The sequence below is a fragment of the Cuculus canorus genome, chromosome 4 (genome assembly GCF_017976375.1).
Source record: "Cuculus canorus isolate bCucCan1 chromosome 4, bCucCan1.pri, whole genome shotgun sequence".
Lineage (NCBI taxonomy): Eukaryota > Metazoa > Chordata > Aves > Cuculiformes > Cuculidae > Cuculus > Cuculus canorus.
In genome coordinates, this window is record NC_071404.1 from 53,606,250 (window position 1) to 53,625,897 (window position 19,648).

General features: G+C 37.3%; 1 protein-coding gene across 1 annotated transcript in view; it reads right to left on the bottom strand.

The window, feature by feature from the left end:
• Positions 1 to 4,186: 4,186 nt before the first annotated feature.
• The window catches only part of SLC39A8 (solute carrier family 39 member 8), a 29,262-nt gene continuing 13,800 nt past the window's right edge, over positions 4,187 to 19,648 (bottom strand). Inside the window, exons 3-8 of the mRNA XM_054066196.1 lie at positions 19,348 to 19,517; positions 18,683 to 18,805; positions 17,370 to 17,537; positions 10,515 to 10,722; positions 9,870 to 10,054; positions 4,187 to 7,336 (exon numbers count right to left, since the gene is read on the bottom strand). Coding sequence (XP_053922171.1) covers positions 7,190 to 7,336; positions 9,870 to 10,054; positions 10,515 to 10,722; positions 17,370 to 17,537; positions 18,683 to 18,805; positions 19,348 to 19,517 — 1,001 coding nt within the window. The 3' untranslated portion in view covers positions 4,187 to 7,189. The remainder of the gene's footprint in view (positions 7,337 to 9,869; positions 10,055 to 10,514; positions 10,723 to 17,369; positions 17,538 to 18,682; positions 18,806 to 19,347; positions 19,518 to 19,648) is intronic.

Genomic DNA, 19,648 nt, shown 5'->3' on the forward strand with positions numbered 1-19,648 from the left:
TATACTTCATCTAATTACTTACCAATTCAGCAGAATCTGCAGCTTTGATTTCACTAATATACCAATGAGGTGAAAAATTACAAAATCTCTACTGAATGGAGGACAATTTCTCTGTTGGCATACAGAACTATGCTTTTTAACACAAGAACATTAATTATAATAGAATAAATTTTTTTTCACTTCAGTCGGCTGTTTGTAAAAGGAAATTTCAAAAAAACCCACATCATAACTGACTTCTAATGAACACTCGGCTGTGTTCACCAACATTTTTACAACAAAAAGGGGATCTGTATTATCTTACTAATAGATTATTGAAATGGTCAAGAGCTTCCTGTGTGCTGTAAGGAGCATATAGAAAATTAGAGAGGAAGAGAGACACTAAGAGTTCCATGATACACTTTACAAGATGTAATTAATTTCAGTATATAAAAACTTGATAAATAATTTCAGAATCTTCTCAGCATCATAACCAAAAATATTCCCTCAAAGATAAAAGGAAATTCTAAAAACAGTTTCCATTACAATTAAGTCAGTTCAGTGCAATTCATTGCAAGGGCAAAAAATACACAAATCAGTGATGTAACAATGATTTATTTGTCTTCAAGAACAATTTGGAAATTATTTACCTTTCACTCTGACATATTTTGTTGTATTTACTCTGAGACAAAAACTCCATTTTCAACCATGAACTGGAAAAGTGGATTTCAGTTCAATTTCTGTATCCTTTAGGCCAACAACATCAAAGCCATTTGGTATTCTTTAAGTAAATACACTTGACTTTATCAGTTTGTTTCATTTTTCTTCTAAATAGACTGGTTTTCCCACTCTTTAGCAATAGGGAAGTGCTACTGTGCATGTTTTCTTCCCAAGCACCAGCCTATCCAGAGATGACTGCTGTGGCCTTTCCAAGTGACTAAGGATATTCTTGTCTTTGATTACGTATACCATTCCCGTTCTACATAATAAAATATCTTGTCTAATAACTAGATGCTTTTATTGAACAGAATTACTAGGTTTTATTATTTTCTGTTTAGTAACTGAGGCATTGGGAAGACCAACTCCACATAACACCATGTCGCTAATTACAGCAGCTTCATATTTCCAACTATATTTTCTTAGCAAACCAAGTCATGATGGCCTTCTCCTCAGCACTTGCCAAGAGGGTACAAAAGTAATTCAGGAGGGGATATATGTAGCTGACATCAGGAGATATTTGCTGTGAATGATGAGATAAAGCCCTCACAAAACAGAGATAGCAGAATTGAGTTGATTAAATGCTGGAGTTTCTGAGAAGCAACCTGTTTTTTATCACAGGCAATAGCCATTCATAAAAGTTATATTTCCCCATGTATGCAAGGTCTGGGCTTTATTGCATATTTTTCTCCTTTAAACTAAACCACAATTTTGCATTTGTTGCTCCCAGTGCCATTAACAACTGTACATACACATAAGCTATTGAAAATGACAAAGAGATTGTAATCAATACATCTTAAAAGACGGCAATAAATTATCAAGGAGTTTCTGATTATATTAGCTTTTGGGATGTTATCAATCTTCTCAAATGGTTTAAAGGATAACTAACAAATATAGACAGAGGGCTCATATTCTACTCCTTACTGTTTCTTGACGTCTTCTGCATAGCTATTTCACGTTATTGACTTACTTTCCTTACCTATAAACTGTGCTATTTACACAGATCCCCTTTTATGTGACAATTTGAGATGTAGATCTGAAATGAGTATATGAGAACTAAACAGTTTGATCTGAAGTCAGCACAACAACTTAGTACACATTGGATTTTATAGTCACAATCACAATAGAAATATTTTGTATTCAAAACCCATAGAACAATCCAGTTAAGCACACAAGGCCAGTACATCACAGTGAGGGTGCGTTGTTATTCTTACATTAAGTAAAAATAACAGCTTTATTTTCCCCTAATACAAGCTAAGATTGCTAGTTAAAAGACTGAGCAAGCTAGCTAGTAATTAGTAGGAAATTATCAACTATCCATGGAAGTAGTCAAGATCAGGAAAAACAGTACTGGACTGGAATTAAAGAGAGTGAAATAATTGGAAGGCTTTGCACATCTGTGTAAGCCTTCCAGACATAAATGACTTGTTTGTGGTTCAGAGAAGCAAAATAGAAATAAAAGTTCAGAAGAAATATTTTCCAAATTCTTTGATCTGGAGTTTGGTCTAAAGAAGCAGTGGTCTAAGAGTTTTACTAAGCAGCTTTGGTAAGAAAAGAAGCATCTTTCTCGCGAATCAATTCTACTTTATATTCCTTCCTTGCAAGTGTCCTGTATAAAGAATTACTTCTTGGAGCATCTTCACGAGCACAGTGCTCCTGATGTGTTTTTAGACTCATAGAATATCATAGAATCATTTAGGTTGGAAAAGACCTTTAAGAGCATCAAGTCTAACATCTTTATTTTCTTATACATAATGAACATACCAAAAAAGCCCTCTCCCAGAATATATTGACCCACTAGTCCTCTTAATGTCCAGAGACAGGGGAAAGAGCAGGTGGAATACCGAGGACCATGGAGTTCACCTTTTACAGGTGCTATTACTCATTTGTGTCGATGATTCTCCCAAGTCTTCTGTTACATACAAAGACTGCAAATGACATAGGAGACAAAATAGGTTTTTGAGTGTGGTACAGAGATCCAGGTCCCTCTCTGGATACTGTAGTTGCCTACGCTCTGTTTTTTTTATTTGGTTTTCTAGCTTTAAGAACATAACAATCATTACTGGAAGTTGTTTGTTCTTAGGAGTCAGGAACTGTTATCTCTCTAAAGGAAACCAAATTTGGGTCCTATGAATCTTTCACATAGTGCATTCACCCAGAGCAGCAGTTAATAGCTACATTATGGAGAATCACATTATCTCCTAAATTCAAATGCATAAATTCAAACTACATGTTCCCTGCAGTTCACTTCCTCTGCCATTCAATATCTCCTATTTTTACATCAACCCTTAAATACTGTAACACTTAACTTTAAAATGGAAAATGATGTTTGTTGAGGATTTCTAAAACTAGAATAAAGTGTTATGATCATAATAGAGACTACAAAAGATGTAAAACCATTCTCTTCTTCAGAAGTACTGTAATAAGTAAAAAAAAAAGACAATATATTGGGTAAAGAAATAAATGTATTGGGGGATTAAGCTCTCACACTACAATTCAACCTTATCTTTGACAGGTGCATTATAACTACTGCTAGCAGACTTGTGGCCTTCTGTCTAGTTTTCATTTTTAGCAATCTTTGTTAGCTTGTCACACCTGTACAGTTTTAAATGAACTGCAAGATAGAGAAGTTTCTTCTCAAATCTGAGAGAGATAACTTGTGCATCGAGTTAATTTAAGAGCTGACATAGAAGCTACAGCACTCCCAGAAACTTTGGGATATTATAGTAAAACCAGAGTTGAGAGCTACAATATGCATCTGGTGCATATGTATACACTAAGTGGCAAATACCAATCTATACAGAATAACCACTACCAGAAGGATAATCCAAGTTAGTGCCCTCTTCCAAATGAAGTTCTGTTTTCTAAAATAAAACATGTATTTCTAGAGTCAAACTTTCACTGAGGAATTCTGAACAATTCCACCTTTTGGAAGTGGCCTCACAACATCTGTGCTTTCTTGCACCTATCACATAGGATGGAAGCTCAGAAATCTGAAGCTGTTGCAACACACTCAAGGGATCAGCCAGAGCTTACTAGCTCCCATAACTGCAGTGAGGAAAGTGGGACTCTTCTGTCTCATTATATGTTGTTGTTCTTACAATCAGATTTCTATATAAGTAGTTTCCACATGACTAAAACTCTTTGTAGGATTTTTTTTTTTTAAGTTTTAAGGGATCTGAAGGATTTTTTGAATTCTACCACTTAGCATTATTGTCTAGAATTAAACGAAATGCATCTTCAATCTATGTTCTAAATTTAGCAATATCACATGTTCAGAGAAGCTAAAACTTCATAAAAATTGCATGGAGTAGCAAACCAGTCATCTAAGACTGTTTTCTCCCCAAATCGTGGCCACTTTCAAATTTACACAGATGAAATGCTACAGTAAGACAAAACAGCACACAAATATTTAAATCTGCTCACTATGTACAGATAAACCCAGTGGTTATCTTTAAAAAAGATTGGGATACAAAAATCAGCAAAAATAATTGATTCTCTGTGTGTATCAAATAGATGTTTCCACTGCTATCAAAAGCATACCTAAACGTAATTTATCCACGTTGAAGTCATCTTTAAACTACGTACATCAGGTTTTGTAGCTCTTTTAACTAATGCAACGCAAAGCTTCAGGCAGACTGCAAAACCTGATGGAGCCACACGGCCAATACTTCAATGTACAGAAGACATTGTTCTGAATTCATGTTCATGAGTTCAGGGTTTGATATTTAATTTAGCTGGTTATAGCTCAGATGGAATTTTTATTGTGATGCTTTAAATCCTTACTCAGTAAAGGACTTATCAAAATTTCAAAAGTAATAACCCTCAACTTCAAGAAGCAATTTAATTTTTCAATTAATTTTTCCTGAAATCATGGAGAGTAATTATGTATCACATTTTTGACAAGTTTCTCTATAAACCATTTCATTTTTCTGCATATTCCTTCTTCAAGAGATCAGAACTCTAGGGTTTATCTTTTGTCCACGTTGCTCTTCATATGCTTTTGGCTCCCAAATGAATTTTTCTTCCCTTTTCAGTGTCTTTTAAAGGTGGAGGGGGTTTGAGGTGTTGGATTTTTCCCCCGTTTCTGGTGAAATTTACTGAGGTGTGTCTTGGGTCATGAACCACATCATGAAAAACAGAGGAAACTTTACAACAACGACCTGATTACAACAATACACTATCTACAATAGTATTGTTAACACAGAATATCTTCCCAAGTGTATCTTCCAATTTGCCCTAAGAGAATAATAAATTCGAAAGCATATAAGAGCCCTCTGAAATTACATTACATACAGAATTTGCAAAATTGTTGAAAAGAACAGGCTGAAGCAACAGCACAAGATATACAGTGTTACAGATGACATTAACATGAGTAAGAATATGAAAATCTTTCCCTCTATTAATTCCCAAACTTTTAGGAAGTAACTTAATGCAGTCTTATTTGTCACTAAACAAAATTTTTTGAGTCTTTGTTTATGCCTCTTCCAACCTGGACATATCAGCAAAATCTAGGAAATAACTGGCAGTCCTAGAACGGGAATAATTATATGTACTGGACAAACATAATAGCAAAGATTATACAGACAAACCAGCTCACACAGAAATCAAAAAACTTCCTTATGAACTTAATATTCCACTAACAGGAAAGACAATTCAGTCTGTGACTAAAGCACTACCTTGAAAAACAGACTTTGTTGCAGCTCTAGTCTGTTCTGTGATCAAAAAGTAGGTTATTTCAATGATCCATTTGTCTCAGTTTTTCCTCCTTAGGGACATAACAAACATCAATGCTCCCCTGCAAATGTTTGGATTTAAAGGTGAAAAGTACCATGCAGGCATATTATCATAATAATCTGATGAACTAGGAATGGTCAAATGATTTTAAAAAGTCTATTACTATAATACGTTCCTGTCATACACAAGAGTAGCATTTAGAAACAGCTTATATCCAAGGAATTAACAAAGGAAAGAACATGGAGTAGGTGGGCTCTTCTTCACAGAAACTCAGTGGCATAAAGTGACTAATAAATGCTTTTCCCATACAGCAAACAAAGACTACTATAATTAAATTTTAACATTTCTAACATATTTTTCAAAAGTATAATTTACAGCTCCTGGGCAGTTTGTCTTTTTTATCAACTAGACACCCAGAAATCATTTTTTCTAATATAATTACAGCTGAGATTCAAAGAAAATATTTAAATAAATCCTTTACTTGATAGAAAACATATTTTAATAACGAATTGAAAATAAAAGATATGTCCCGCCCTACAGCCAGGAAATATGTCAAGAAACAGTATTTTCTTTTGAGTTGTAAAGCCTGCCTAAATATCAATCAAAGCAGTAACTTACTAAAGAATAATAACACTTCCTTCAAAGCTTAGCAGTAACTGAAACAGAATATATTTTTTATTAATTTCCTTGCACACACCAGAGCTGTTGAATTCTTTATTCCAGAAGAACCCATACATATAAACACTAATTTGGAAAGTTCACGTACAACTGATTGTGATAGGAGTTTATGTATTTTATTATCTCTTACTTTCACCCAACTGCACGCAAGAAAATTATTCAAATCACATAAATACTTATTGGAATGTTGATTTTAGCAAGATTTTCCTAAATTCCACTTTCTAAAACTAACAATAAATCTTCCAAAATTTTAGCTCAAAATACTGATTTTTAAAAGGGATATCTGTGGAACTTAAATATAAAACATAATTATTTTCATAAAATATAAAATACTTGAACATTTTCAAAATACTCAACGTTTCTATTATGGAGCTGATAAATTGTCATAAATTGAACACAGGTTCCCTCTAATTAAAAAAAAGTGGTTCTCAAAATAAATCATCAATTCCCTAGTGCACTTATAAAAAGAACAGATCAAAAGCAGTAACGGGTCCCTTTCCTTTCAGTGTTAATTAGTAATTGAAAATCTTAGCTTCATTAGTACCTACTCTGAAATAGTTTGATTTTTTTTTATTATTATTATTCTCAGAGAGTGGGGGAAGGGGATGTTACACAGACAAATCCTGCAACAAAAGTAATGAAAATTAACCAGCTTTTAAACTGCTTCCCTTCATCACAGTTAAAAAAGGATATGAGACTCCATTTTTTTGTTTAAATAAGCACCTTCCTTGAAGACCTCAGATTTCATTTGGTCTTGAGTTGCACGTAGTTGCATGTGTTGCATAATTCTACTGGCCACATAACATCCTTTGTCTATGACAGCTCAGACACATCTGATAATTTTAAGTAAAAATAAAAATACTAGAACTTTTTCTTTGGCATAGTACAGAAGTTGACAGCTCCTACTATTTCAGTTGACTCCTAAAGAAGAATTTCTTGTATTTGGACCAAGGGGGGCAAGACAATTTGTCATTATTTCAAAACCAGTAGAAAAAACCAATGTCCCTTTATAGATTTCAAGTGTCTTCCATTTGTAATTTACTTGATGTCTTCAGTACTGATTCCATTTTCACCTGCATTATCACAGCTGAATATCTTCTGCATACAAGGTAATCAACAGTATAGCAGTAAACCCCGTTAGCAAACCAGCATTCTGAATAAGGAAGAATGTGAGATCCACCTTTCTTCCTGTCACTTTCTCTCGCAGCATATCATTCATCTCTGGGAACTGAAAAAAAAGGGATATTTTTAGGTAAGTATTGCCATCTCGTGGTAGCATGCATAACTTAAGGCATTAAGAAACCAACCACACTGCTACTTTGGACTAAGTACAGAACTAACAGAGGCTGAAGGCAATCAGAAGTACAGGTTACCCTAGTTTCCCTGAAAAAACACTTCTCCAAGGACTGTAAAACGAAATGGTATTCTGTTCCCCACTACTGAGATTTCAGCAGTTTGTCTCTTTTGTTAATTTCTTCTTTTCGCTTCCAGCAGTCTCCTAGGGTCCAACTGTTGGTCTATACGTTGCTAGGAGCAGCCGCCCTTGTATTGCTAAACATTTTGTTTCTTCGTTCACTAGGATGGACAGAGAAATCCTTGTTCAGGAAATGGAAGATTAGGATTCGTCTTCTTTATAAGCAAATGAAGTGAAGCTGAAAATGTAGACAACTCCTCAGAAATGAGAAACCTGTTACAAATAGAAGGTCTGGCGTGCTGCTGAGGTAATGGCAAAGTGAGAAAGAAAGAAGAATTTAACATTACAGTGTAATTCTGCAATACACATCTTAGAGGGAACCTAACAGCAAAGGATGACTGATCTGCTGTTAACTGAAGGAATAAAGCTACGTCCCTCTGAGGGCCAATGGACGTGATGGCAGATGAAGACTGATGATAAAGCCCCCCAAATGGGATGATTCAGGGTATGTGTTTTCTGCAGATAAAGTCGACTTCACTTGATTTTGACAAGCATATTCAAATAAGCTTTAAACTCCTCTCCTGCTGTTTCGAGAGCAGGACAGCCAGAATGTAACGCACACTGTAAATGTCAGTGTTAATTTAGAAACCTCCAGGTTGGGTGAGTCAGAAGCTGTATCTTTCTTTGATCTCACAAGGTAGTAACAACTTGTGTAATGCAATTCTTGAATAAAAGTCTAAGATTATTGAGAAGTGGCCAAACCTTCCCAGAAATCATTCCAGAGCTTCGTAATCCTCTTGCACAAGAGGCAAAGACAACAAACCAGATAATCTTCATGCCATACAGCAAGGCTCATTTGCGCACACACCTGTGTGTACACATCCTCACATGCCCACAGCCTCACCACACAATGATCTTACTGGCAGAGGCTGGACTATGCAAACACTGGAGATAAATAAAAGAGAACAGCAAAAAGAGAGAAGGAAAGGATGACATTCTAGTTAATCCTACCTGGTTCTGGAAAAGCAAACCAGAAGTGTGTGAAAATCCTAACAGAAAGCGGAGAGTCAGATCTCTGTACAGACTTTTCAGAGGGAAGAAAAATTCAGATAGGTAACTGATACAGTCCAATAACCTATAAAAAGATAGAGAGATTGGGGAAGAGGGAGGAAGGAGAAAGAGAGAAAAACAGAGGGAACAGAACAACAGATACAAAGAAAAGAATGTTACCATCTTTGATTGATTTAATAACAAATTCAAGTTGAGCCACTCTCAATTTATGCCATGAGTACATTACTATTCATTATATGAGTGAAACTAAATGAAAAGCATTAGCAATTAACGTACTACAGGCTTGTAAAACAATTTATATTGTTCATTTAACACTAACATTATTACTTATTACCTAAACCAGAACAGTATTTAATAGAATAGCCGCTATAACTATACGACAGTTCTTAAATGCATACAGAAGAAAACTAGGGTCTCAAATCTTTTCATATTCAGGCCTCGCTCTTCCAGTTCTCCGTTCAAATAGATTCTCATGTAGCAGGTTTAAATACCTTTGCAGATACATCTGTTCTTACAACAATGAATTAAACATAATAAAACTTAAAATTCTTGAAAGATCTTTCCCATTTTGAGATAAAACATCATCATAAGTGTAACTTATGGAATATTGCTGACTGCCTGTGAACCTAGATTTTATTTCCCATCATCTACATCTAATCCAGATTTTGGCACAATTTCTTTGGCTTATATCTTCCAGCACACTTTAAAAAATAAATGATAAACAGACTGTCTATCTGTTGCAATTTTTTTAGTCTGAACCAAGAAACTGGGGCTGGCACTCTTTAATTAAAACCAGAAAATAATTTAAGTCAGCTTTTTCACCGAAATAACCCAAAAATTATCTCTGTGGTTACACAATACCTTTCACTCAACACAAAACTAAACACTTAGTTTCATGTTGTTCACCCTTTTTTTCTGCTTTTCTTTTAGATAAAATACCTTGCCACTTCAAAATGTCAAATCAAAGTATTTATACATTTTTTACTCTTTGACGAAACTACCACAAATTCATGAAAAGCTTGTGTCTCTCTAAAACTCCTTTTTAGTAATAATCTGATCAACCCTATCTGTGAAGTGAAAAGCCTTTGTGTTTCATGAATAAGCTTAATAATTTGTGTGCCTCCATTAAGAGTATAATCAACAATTTAACATCTAATAATAATTAGTAGATGACACTGGCTTAAGAAGGAAAAAAATACTAAATTTTGCTGGAGACAGAGTGCAGTCTTTGTTTTCTTGCAGAAAAATAAATAACTGAAACAAAATTATATCTCACCATGTCTGCCAGAGAGATGTACAGGAACATTCCACCAGCTACGGCAAAGATGATGTTAGGAGCAAAGTTGTTCCCTACTAATATACCAAAAGCCAAACCAATATAACAGGAACATGCAGACAGAAAGTTGAAAAACAGAGCCTGTCGAGTACTCATTCCTGCATTAAGTAAGATGACAAAATCCCCTAAAAGAAAGAAAGTGAAAAAAAAAAGAAAATAAAAATAAAACCATCTTTAGAAAACAATACTGTGATTTTTTTTCTGATCTCGAAGTCTGAAGAAAAGACATGATTAGTACATAAATTGTAACTTCCTGCTGTTTTTATTCATTCAAGTAAATAATGAGGATTTCCAATACTATGGTAACTGAAATATTCTAAAGCAAATAGTCTAAAGCAAATATTCTAAAGCAAACAGCATATGCAGCATATATGAGCAGGACAATTAACACCTCTCTAATATACATTCCCAGCTTCTACCCACCCGCCCTTGGGAACTTCTTGTGCTAGATGTGTACTTTGGAGCTTGGAAAGTTTTCGATGAATTTTGTCTAACCTTTCTTTCAATCTATGCCAACTTTTGGCCAGCACTACCTCCTACAATGGTGATTCCACAGTAAACAACGTGTTGAATGAAGCTCCTTACCCAGTTCATGAGGAAACTCTTCACACAGGATGGCTATGGAGGTACTAAGCCCTTGAAGTAGAGACAAAGTGAAAGAAGCCCCAATAGCCAAACCATCTATGAAATTATGTACGGCATCACTCAGTGTTACCATCCAAGCAATGGTCCCAATCTTTGACAGTGGACGCTCACTGAGACACTTGCATAACCTGCCTTGGGTGGCTTCTTCCTGGAGAAAAAAAACATGATAAAGCAATTACACAAAATACTGAATCAAGAAACCAATGAATCATGCTTCTACCTTTAAATGAATGCTAAATATAAAATATAGCACTACTGTATATGGGTTTGAAAATGCTTGGTCCAAGAAGCAAAAAGCACAGGTAACAGCCAGCAAGTGTTTTCAGCTTCAACAAGTTAACACACAGGGCCCAATCACCCTTCTGACTACAAAGCTTTATTTGAATGCCCTCCCATTGAGACAGAAAGCGGTGTAGACCATAGTGGTCTCAATGTCTCTCTGGAATCTGTGACAGATTGAGAGTGACAAGGCTCCTAGAAGTGGAAGTAATTTAGATATACAGTGCCATGAAATAATGACAAACTCAAAGCTGATATAAGGAACTGCCATTTTAATTAGAAGCACAAACTAACCTTCCCTAAAAAATTCTAGATGACCCATTCTGATAAATTTCTTTACACACATATATTGTAGTTAAATAATATTTGCAAGCATTCTAGTATTTTCCTTCCCCCAAAAAGAGATTTGCATATAAGGCATTAATTTGTGCTTACTTACTAGAATGCATAAGCAGCAATATATATAGCAACATATACAGCTGTGCACCCACAGATGTATTTATATACCTCTACTGCTCTTGTTGAAGGACGTAGAGGTATGCCTCTTACTCCTTAGGAAAAGGTCACAGATTTTTTTAATAACTAAGGAAAATTTCTTGGAACGGAACACTAGAAATTGTTTTAGTTCTGCTATATCACGTGCAAATGCTACCAGGCAACTGAATTTTGAACTTCTTGGAAATATGATTATTAATAAATTCTTATAAATCTTTAATGACAGAGCAGTAACATCTGTCTCATGATTTGCTCACCAGACTACTATCTGACATACTACATACTTGTATGGAGGAGCTGCCTTGGGACAGGACAAAAGTACAGCTCAGGAATTTCCAAATCAGATACATATTTCACTACTTGGAACTCATAGCTAACAGAGCCTTAGTTCAGTAGTACCACAACTGCCACAAAGCACACTCCTAATCAGTGCACAGGAAGGCCTGACATAAAAATTTTATGATTTGAAAATGAGCAACAGTATCCACAAATTGGGAGTTTCCCTGCCAACTCAATCACATAGATTTTAGACTGGTACTACAGGCTTGCCTTCAGTCTTTGGAGGTTTTCCACTCAACTTTTCATCTAACATACAAGCAATGCAAATCATATTTTTGGGATGATCAATTTGTACCTTTATTAATTCTCTCTAAGACAGAAACACAACTAATGAACCTCTCTCTTAATGCACAAAGACAACTTGAACCTCACTTTAAGAACAAAATATTACAAAAATACACATATTAGGTGACTGGAAGTAAAAAGAAACATGAGTATGAGAAAACCCAAATACAATTAGCTAAGTTCTTCCACCTATTCTCCCAGCTCCCTGAGCTGAAGTTCTGCTGCCCTATGTTTTTTTCTGCCTTAGAACATATGGACGCATTGCTTTCTAGATTGTTCTGATTTCTGCCAAAAGCACATCTTCTTTCTTGGGCATATAGAATCACAGAATCACCAGGTTGGAAAAGACTTCTGAGATCATCAAGTCCAACCAAGTTTCTACCTTCACTGAGGAAAGGGAGTTTGAGACAATAGAAAGTCTTTCATTTTGAATAATTCATACACACTCACAAGTCTATGGGGCCGGATGGGATCCACCCAAGAGTATTGAAGGAGCTGACAGATGTCCTTTCCAAACCCATTTCCATCATCTTCCAGCGGTCCTGGCTGGCTGGGGAAGTTCCACTAGACTGGAGGCTGGCTGATGTTGTGCCCATCTACAAGAAGGGTTGCAGGGAGGATCCGGGGAACTACAGGCCTGTCACTCTCACCTCAGTGCCAGGGAAAGTCATGGAACAGGTAATCTTGAGTGCTATCATGAAGCACATGCAAGAGAACCGGGTGATCAGGCCCAGTCAACATGGGTTTACAAAAGGCAGATCTTGCCAAACTAACCTGATCACCTTCTATGACAAAATGACTCGACTACTGGATGGGGGAAAGGCTGTGGATGTAGTCTCCTTGGACTTCAGTAAAGCTTTTGACACAGTTTCTCACAGCATTCTGCTTCAGAAACTGTCAGCCTCTGGCCTGGACAGGCGCACACTCTCCTGGGTTGAAAACTGGTTGGATGGCCGGGCCCAGAGAGTGGTGGTCAATGGAGTTAACTCCAGCTGGAGGCCAGTCACAAGTGGGGTTCCTCGGGGCTCGGTACTGGGTCCAGCCCTGTTCAATGTCTTTATCAATGACCTGGATGAAGGCATTGAGTGCACCCTCAGCAAGTTTGCAGATGACACTAAGCTGGGAGGAAGTGTCGATCTGCTGGAGGGTAGGGAGGCTCTGCAAAGGGATCTGAACAGGCTGGACCACTGGGCCGAGGCCAATGGCATGAGGTTCAACAAGGCCAAATGCCGGGTCCTGCACTTGGGGCACAACAACCCTATACAGTGCTACGGACTGGGGGAAGAGTGGCTGGAGAGCTGCACGGAGGAGAAGGACCTGGGGGTGCTGGTTGACAGCCGACTGAACATGAGCCAGCAGTGTGCCCAGGTGGCCAAGAAGGCCAACGGCATCTTGGCTTGTATCAGAAACAGTGCGACCAGCAGGTCCAGGGAGGTGATCCTCCCTCTGTACTCGGCACTGGTGAGACCGCACCTTGAGTACTGTGTTCAGTTCTGGGCCCCTCACCACAAGAAGGATGTTGAGGCTCTGGAGCGTGTCCACAGAAGAGCAACAAAGCTGGTGAAGGGGCTGGAGAACAAGTCTTATGAGGAGCAGCTGAGAGAGTAGGGTTGTTTAGCCTGGAGAAGAGGAGGCTGAGGGGAGACCTTATTACTCTCTACAACTACTTGAAAGGAGGTTGTGGAGAGGAGGGAGCTGGCCTCTTCTCCCAAGTGACAGAGGACAGGAAAAGGGGGAATGGCCTGAAGCTCCTCCAGGGGAGGTTCAGGCTGGATATCAGAAGAAAATTCTTCAGGGAAAGAGTCATCAGGCACTGGAACAGGCTGCCCAGGGAGGTGGTCGAGTCACCTTCCCTGGATGTGTTTAAGGAACAGGCTGATGAAATGCTTAGGGATATAGTTTAAGCGAGCGTTAGGAATTGTTGGACTCGATGATCCAGTGGGTCCTTTCCAACCTGATGATTCTATGATTCTATACTTTTTTTCTGCTAAAAAAAGAACATCTTTTGGAAACCACAGACACACAAAACCCCTAAGAGCAGCAGCATGTACTTTCTGATAAGGCAACAACACTAATATCAGGGGACTGTATTTTGAAAGGGTGTATTAGCAACTTCAAATGAGGGGTAGCAATTAAAACATTGAGCAAATAATATAAACGGGAAAAACCATCACTTATACATAGTTATTTATGCTTGTTCCCATCAAAGGACATTTGTTTTCATGCCAGAACCATGTAGAGGACTACAGTTTTCTAAGGGCTGTAGAGGATTAACTGGCTTAGCCACAGAATTAAGTAAAGGACCCATTTTATGGTACCAGTTGCACGACTGAGAATTCCAATGGCAATCCAAAGCATTGCATATATGTATGTCAATCATAAAAAATCTGATCTCAAGGGGGTTTTTTTTGAAATAAATAATTTACAAATATGCATGCTGAACTTTCTACGTATGTAAGAAGAAAATAAACATCGAGTAAGAAGATGCTATTAAGAATTTGCTGCTGAACTTGTCAAGAATGGAACCGACTAGAAATTTGCTCAAGTTTGGTTTGGTTTTTAATGGGCTTTTTCTTTTTTTACATGATTACAATTAATTTAGGAGAACAGGGTTGATTTACTTCTAAAAATTACTTTCTTGATCCAATCTTTCACAACATAGAAACAACTGCCATTTTGGAATTGCTTTCCGAGAGAGGCTTCTGTAATATATATATATAGCTATCTGCAGTCTTCTGTGTAGCTTTGAAGTATAATAATTCTTGCCTGTAATCTATTTTCTATAATGTCTTCACTTATTTCACAAGCTACTTAAATTACAATGATATTGCCTGACTGGGTTTACATTCTGAACTTTTACATGTCCAATAGACATAGATGAACGACCAATACATATTCTTAATGTTTAAGGTAAGGCAGACTAGCGACAAATTTACCCCATAATTACATTGGATCCCAAGGTGAAAATGTACAATGACTGTCTCTGCTGGACTGTTCCCAGTTTACCACAGTAGTTCAGCAGATGTCACAGAAGAGGTGCCAGCTAAGGAGCTCTGTAATATCCAGGTGGACTATCAGGTCTGACTTTAATTATTACCACAGTTGTTTTACTTGTATCTCCACAGTTGACGATAAACCAAAAATATCCCTGGCATTTTTGCTCTTCTGAAAACAATTTTTTTCTTTAAAAGCAATATCCTCTCCTTTGTTCCCAAACTTCAGAAATTATATCTTATTTTATCCAATTTTATACAATATCTTATCAGATTACTATTGCTATTTCTAATGCACCTCTGACTCTCTCAGACATGAGCCAGACATGTCCTTTTGGGTCCCCTGGAAGTACCCATAAGACCAAGAAGAAATCTTGACATTGTCTCCAGGGCTTAAATAAAAGTCACTGTAAAGTTCTGTTACAATACTCTAACATTGTGCTCTTGAGGATACAGACATTTCAGCAATTTGTTTCCGAAAAACATTTTCTTCAAAGTTACCATTGTGAAACTGCATAATTTTAAAACATAGTAGATACTAATTTGGGGTCAGTACAAAAGAGGTTGCAATTGCTGCTGCAAGTGAAATCTGAAAGTATTTGACTAATTAAACATTTATATTTACACTGGCAGTCAGCCTGTTCTGGCCTTAAAAGAGTGAATATGGCTTGATCCTCGTGGATGAAAACAGCCATCACACTTTGGGACATTCAGACTTCAGATTCCCTCCTTAAAGTCCAGACGATGATTTCTGCTTATGTTGTGTTTGCCCTCTCTAATAAACTTTATATTATGAGGACACATTAAAATCTACAAGATACCTGTTGGCTTATACCAAATGGTTCCCTCATATATACCAAATGTCTATAAAGTTGAATGCATACCTGCCCTCACGGCACTACCCTAGCTGCCCTGAAACCCTTCAGCCACACTGTTCCTCCCCCAACCCTAACAACTCCGAAGGCCACCTGGCCGCTTTGAACCTGCCCAGATGAGGAGAAGAGTCATGATGGCTTTTATTGTTGCTACCTCCAACAGTGGGCTCTTTCCCTCTGGAATTTCCTTGTTGTATTAAAACAGGAGGTTTTAATACAACATATTCTCTTCCTGGTTTTGGAGAAATAGACAGGAAGAAAGAATGGAAAGCATGAATTTTCATATGAACAATAAGTTGAGGAGAAGAACCTTTGTGGCATTTTAAGTTCTTACATCAAGACTGCATGGAAAAAGAGAGGTATGAGTATTCCACAAAGTATCCTGGGGTGACCTGCAGCTATGATCATGAGTCCTGCATCTAAATCAGTTGCTAGAAATAAATGCTACACAGTTACCTTTTATTATAATAATTTATGGTATGATTTTGTTATGTTTATGTTCTATGTAAACAGATGGATAGTCAAAATAGGTCCAGATAAAACTTCTGGTAAACAGGGCAGAAAAACAACACCCATGCCACTGGAAATGACTCCACGGATAATGGAGGGTTCTTTTGTTTGTTTTATAAATCTACAAAACACAATTTAGGGACACTCATAATACTACTTCCCTCTTGCTGTCCATGCAATTTTAATTAAGCATGTTTCTCCTAGTTTTTAAAATGCCCAGTATCCGCCACACTTCAGAATGCTTCTACAGTAAGAAAAAGTACAATATTGGTACTTGAACCTGTGTGCCTCAACTGCCCTGTGAGCCTGCAGGGTCAGTGCAGAACTCAGATTCTCCATAATAGCTGTTAGGATCTACCTCTGATTTCCCCTCCTGTCCCTCACTGCTCCCCACAACCAAGTTACTGGCTAAAGAACATCAGTGGTAAACCAGAAATCTCTACTATGAAAAAAATCTTCCTTAGGCAGAGAATTGTTCCTATGTGGTTTTCTGGTTTTTAAAATAAGGGACAGTACTGCTTGTCTGTGTACAAGGAAAAGAGTACAGAAGCACACCAACTTTCTCCTCCTGCTTCCATTTTCTTCTCAGAGAGAAGGGAGTCATATTTGTAGTATGAAAACAAACAGAGAAATATAGAGAACAAATATGAAAGAGAATAATACTTAAACAAGGCAAAACGGCTTCTGTCTCAACATATTACCTCCACAGTTCTCAAAGTATCCAAACATACTGGGCTAGCAAAAGCAGTACTCACGATATATTTCATGAAATATATTTATATTTCAAAAGTTACTGTATTAGTTTTTCTCATTAGTCATTGATTCAGATGAACCAGGTTCTCACACACACCAGCCACTCTCACAGAGCTTTCTGTACTCAGGAAGACAATATAGATCCTGCAACACTAACACACACTGTCACTTTTTAAACAAAACAAAAAATTCATATTATCTCTCCACTCAGATATGCTTATGTAATTGGCAGGCATAAAATAAATAAGTAGACACAATTTTCATACCTGTGCTGAGACCACACTGATGCTATCAAAACCAAGATTTCCATTGCTCTCTATGACAGCTGAGTTTGCATAACACGCACCCCCATTGCTGGATGGTAGTGGTTTGGGAAGGTTACTCTTATCCTGAGAACAATTCTTTTCGCCATTTTCTGAGTCATTATGGCCAGTCTAGGTGACAAATAAATAAGTAGGCAGTGAATTAAAACAAAAGCAAAATAACGAAAATAAAAGAGACCAAAAAATTAAAAGTAGAGGCATCATATTCACGCTGCCTTGCTTTCAACACCAAGTCGATGTTTAAATTAGCAGTAGTAAATATTTCACTGTTTAAAGGACCTCTAAACATATCTAAGTTCCTAAATTATCTCTTATTTTTAGCTAATCAGAAAATATGTGCTGAATTTTCATTTTTATGCCCTCATATAGAACGTCCCAAGCTAAACATCTGACTAAAAATGATCAACATTCACTAGTTATTCACGGCTGCCTACAAAATAGAGCTTACTACACTCTTTCAACTGTTCCCCAGAAAAAGGCAATTATTTTGGGTTGGGTTTTTTTTGTGTAGTTATTACAAATGAGGAACCGTGATCTTCCTAACCACAAATATCTGCAACAGCTTGGGAGAGGGAACCTTAAGTGAGGTAAGAGTAGAAAGGCAGGTGTCTCCTTGGTAAGATATGAACAGAACAGAGCAGAGAGGATCAAAAGCTTTGAGAGACCCTTCTATGAGCTAAAGTCAGCCTCACTCATGTGGTTACACAAAAAACAAATACTCTGACACACAGGAAGAAAGCAGAGCCCTGTGCAATACGGATAACTGTGGTGTCACTAAAGCAGGTCTGTGTAGCAGAGCGTGGGGAAACTCAGAGCTGAAGTTACTGAGGGGAAGATTCAGGCACTGTCATCAGTTAAACTTTACAGATGACTAAAAAGCTATATGTGTCACACTGATTTTTCTTGCCCAAATACACTCCAGGGGCAGAGTGTATTTTCAGCATCTCTTCCACTATTTTTCTGATGTACTTAGCATGGTAACAACCTGGCTCTTGAGAGCAACTAGAGCATGTGGCAGTAAAAGCAGATCATGCTCACATCTGGATTCGATTCCCAGCTCTGCTTGTAACTCCCTCAAAAAAGTGAGACTGCTTCCCCTATCTATATGGATTTTAAACAGATGGAACACACGGTAAGGCTGAATTCCTTGAATAAAATGGAAAATTCCTCACACTTTATTAAGCTATCAAGTATCTCATGAAATATAACAGGTACTTAAAGGCAAGCCTCATTCTGTTAGCAATATGTTTCATTACCTGATTATAGATCTTCAGTATCACTTTAAGAATCCTTTCCACAAAGAAGAGAATATAGAATCCACCAAACACAGCGACTGCCTTCTCAGTATAGTTATCTACTTTGGGGTCAAACCCAAATGCCTAACAGTGAAAGAAAAAGCAATGCAAATTAGTCTGTAATATTAGCACATTTCCAGAGAAACAAACAAACAAACGCCACACACATACAGATACTCCTCTGAAATACAGACTGTCTCCCTACCAATCACGAGTTTTCATGAGGCTGAAATTATAAAAAGATCAGGATCTTTCATACTTTTTTAACTTGGATTAAATGTTAACAATGATTTAATTCAGGACAACTTTGCATGCAGAATGCAGAAGTAAAGCCCAAGATGAGGAGAGTCTAACCTGTAACCCATTATACTTCACTCGAATTTTATCCAAAGCATTTCTCTATCTACAGGCAGTGTAGCCCTTGGTCTTTCCCACGGCATAACAAGACATAGAGCTTGACGGTTTTGCTCAACAAGCCAGAAAGAGATGGTAGCTAATGGCACAGAAGCCTACCCACAAGTCTGGAGACTGCAACCCACACACAGAACCCCAGTGCAGCATGCTTCTGAAATCAATATGCTTTAGAAATTAGTATTCAAAAACAAATAATGATTCCCCTTGCTTACCTCAGGAATGAGCTGGAAAATTGCATTAGAAAAGAGAGTACCAATGGCCAAGCCCACAAAGTAGGTTAAAACCTTGGGGAAATATGACTTCTTTAAGAGGGGGGTTAAGATCAATCCCAGGAGTGATGCCAAGTTAATGATAGTCACAGCCAGGAACCCAAATCCCCAAACTGTAAACAAACAAACAAATATAAAATACTTTAGTATAACACTTACTTCAGGTTTTTTGCAATTTTTCTAACAGATAAATTGGCATGGAATTGGAAAAAAGGGTGGTTCCCTGGTTGAAATTATACTTCAC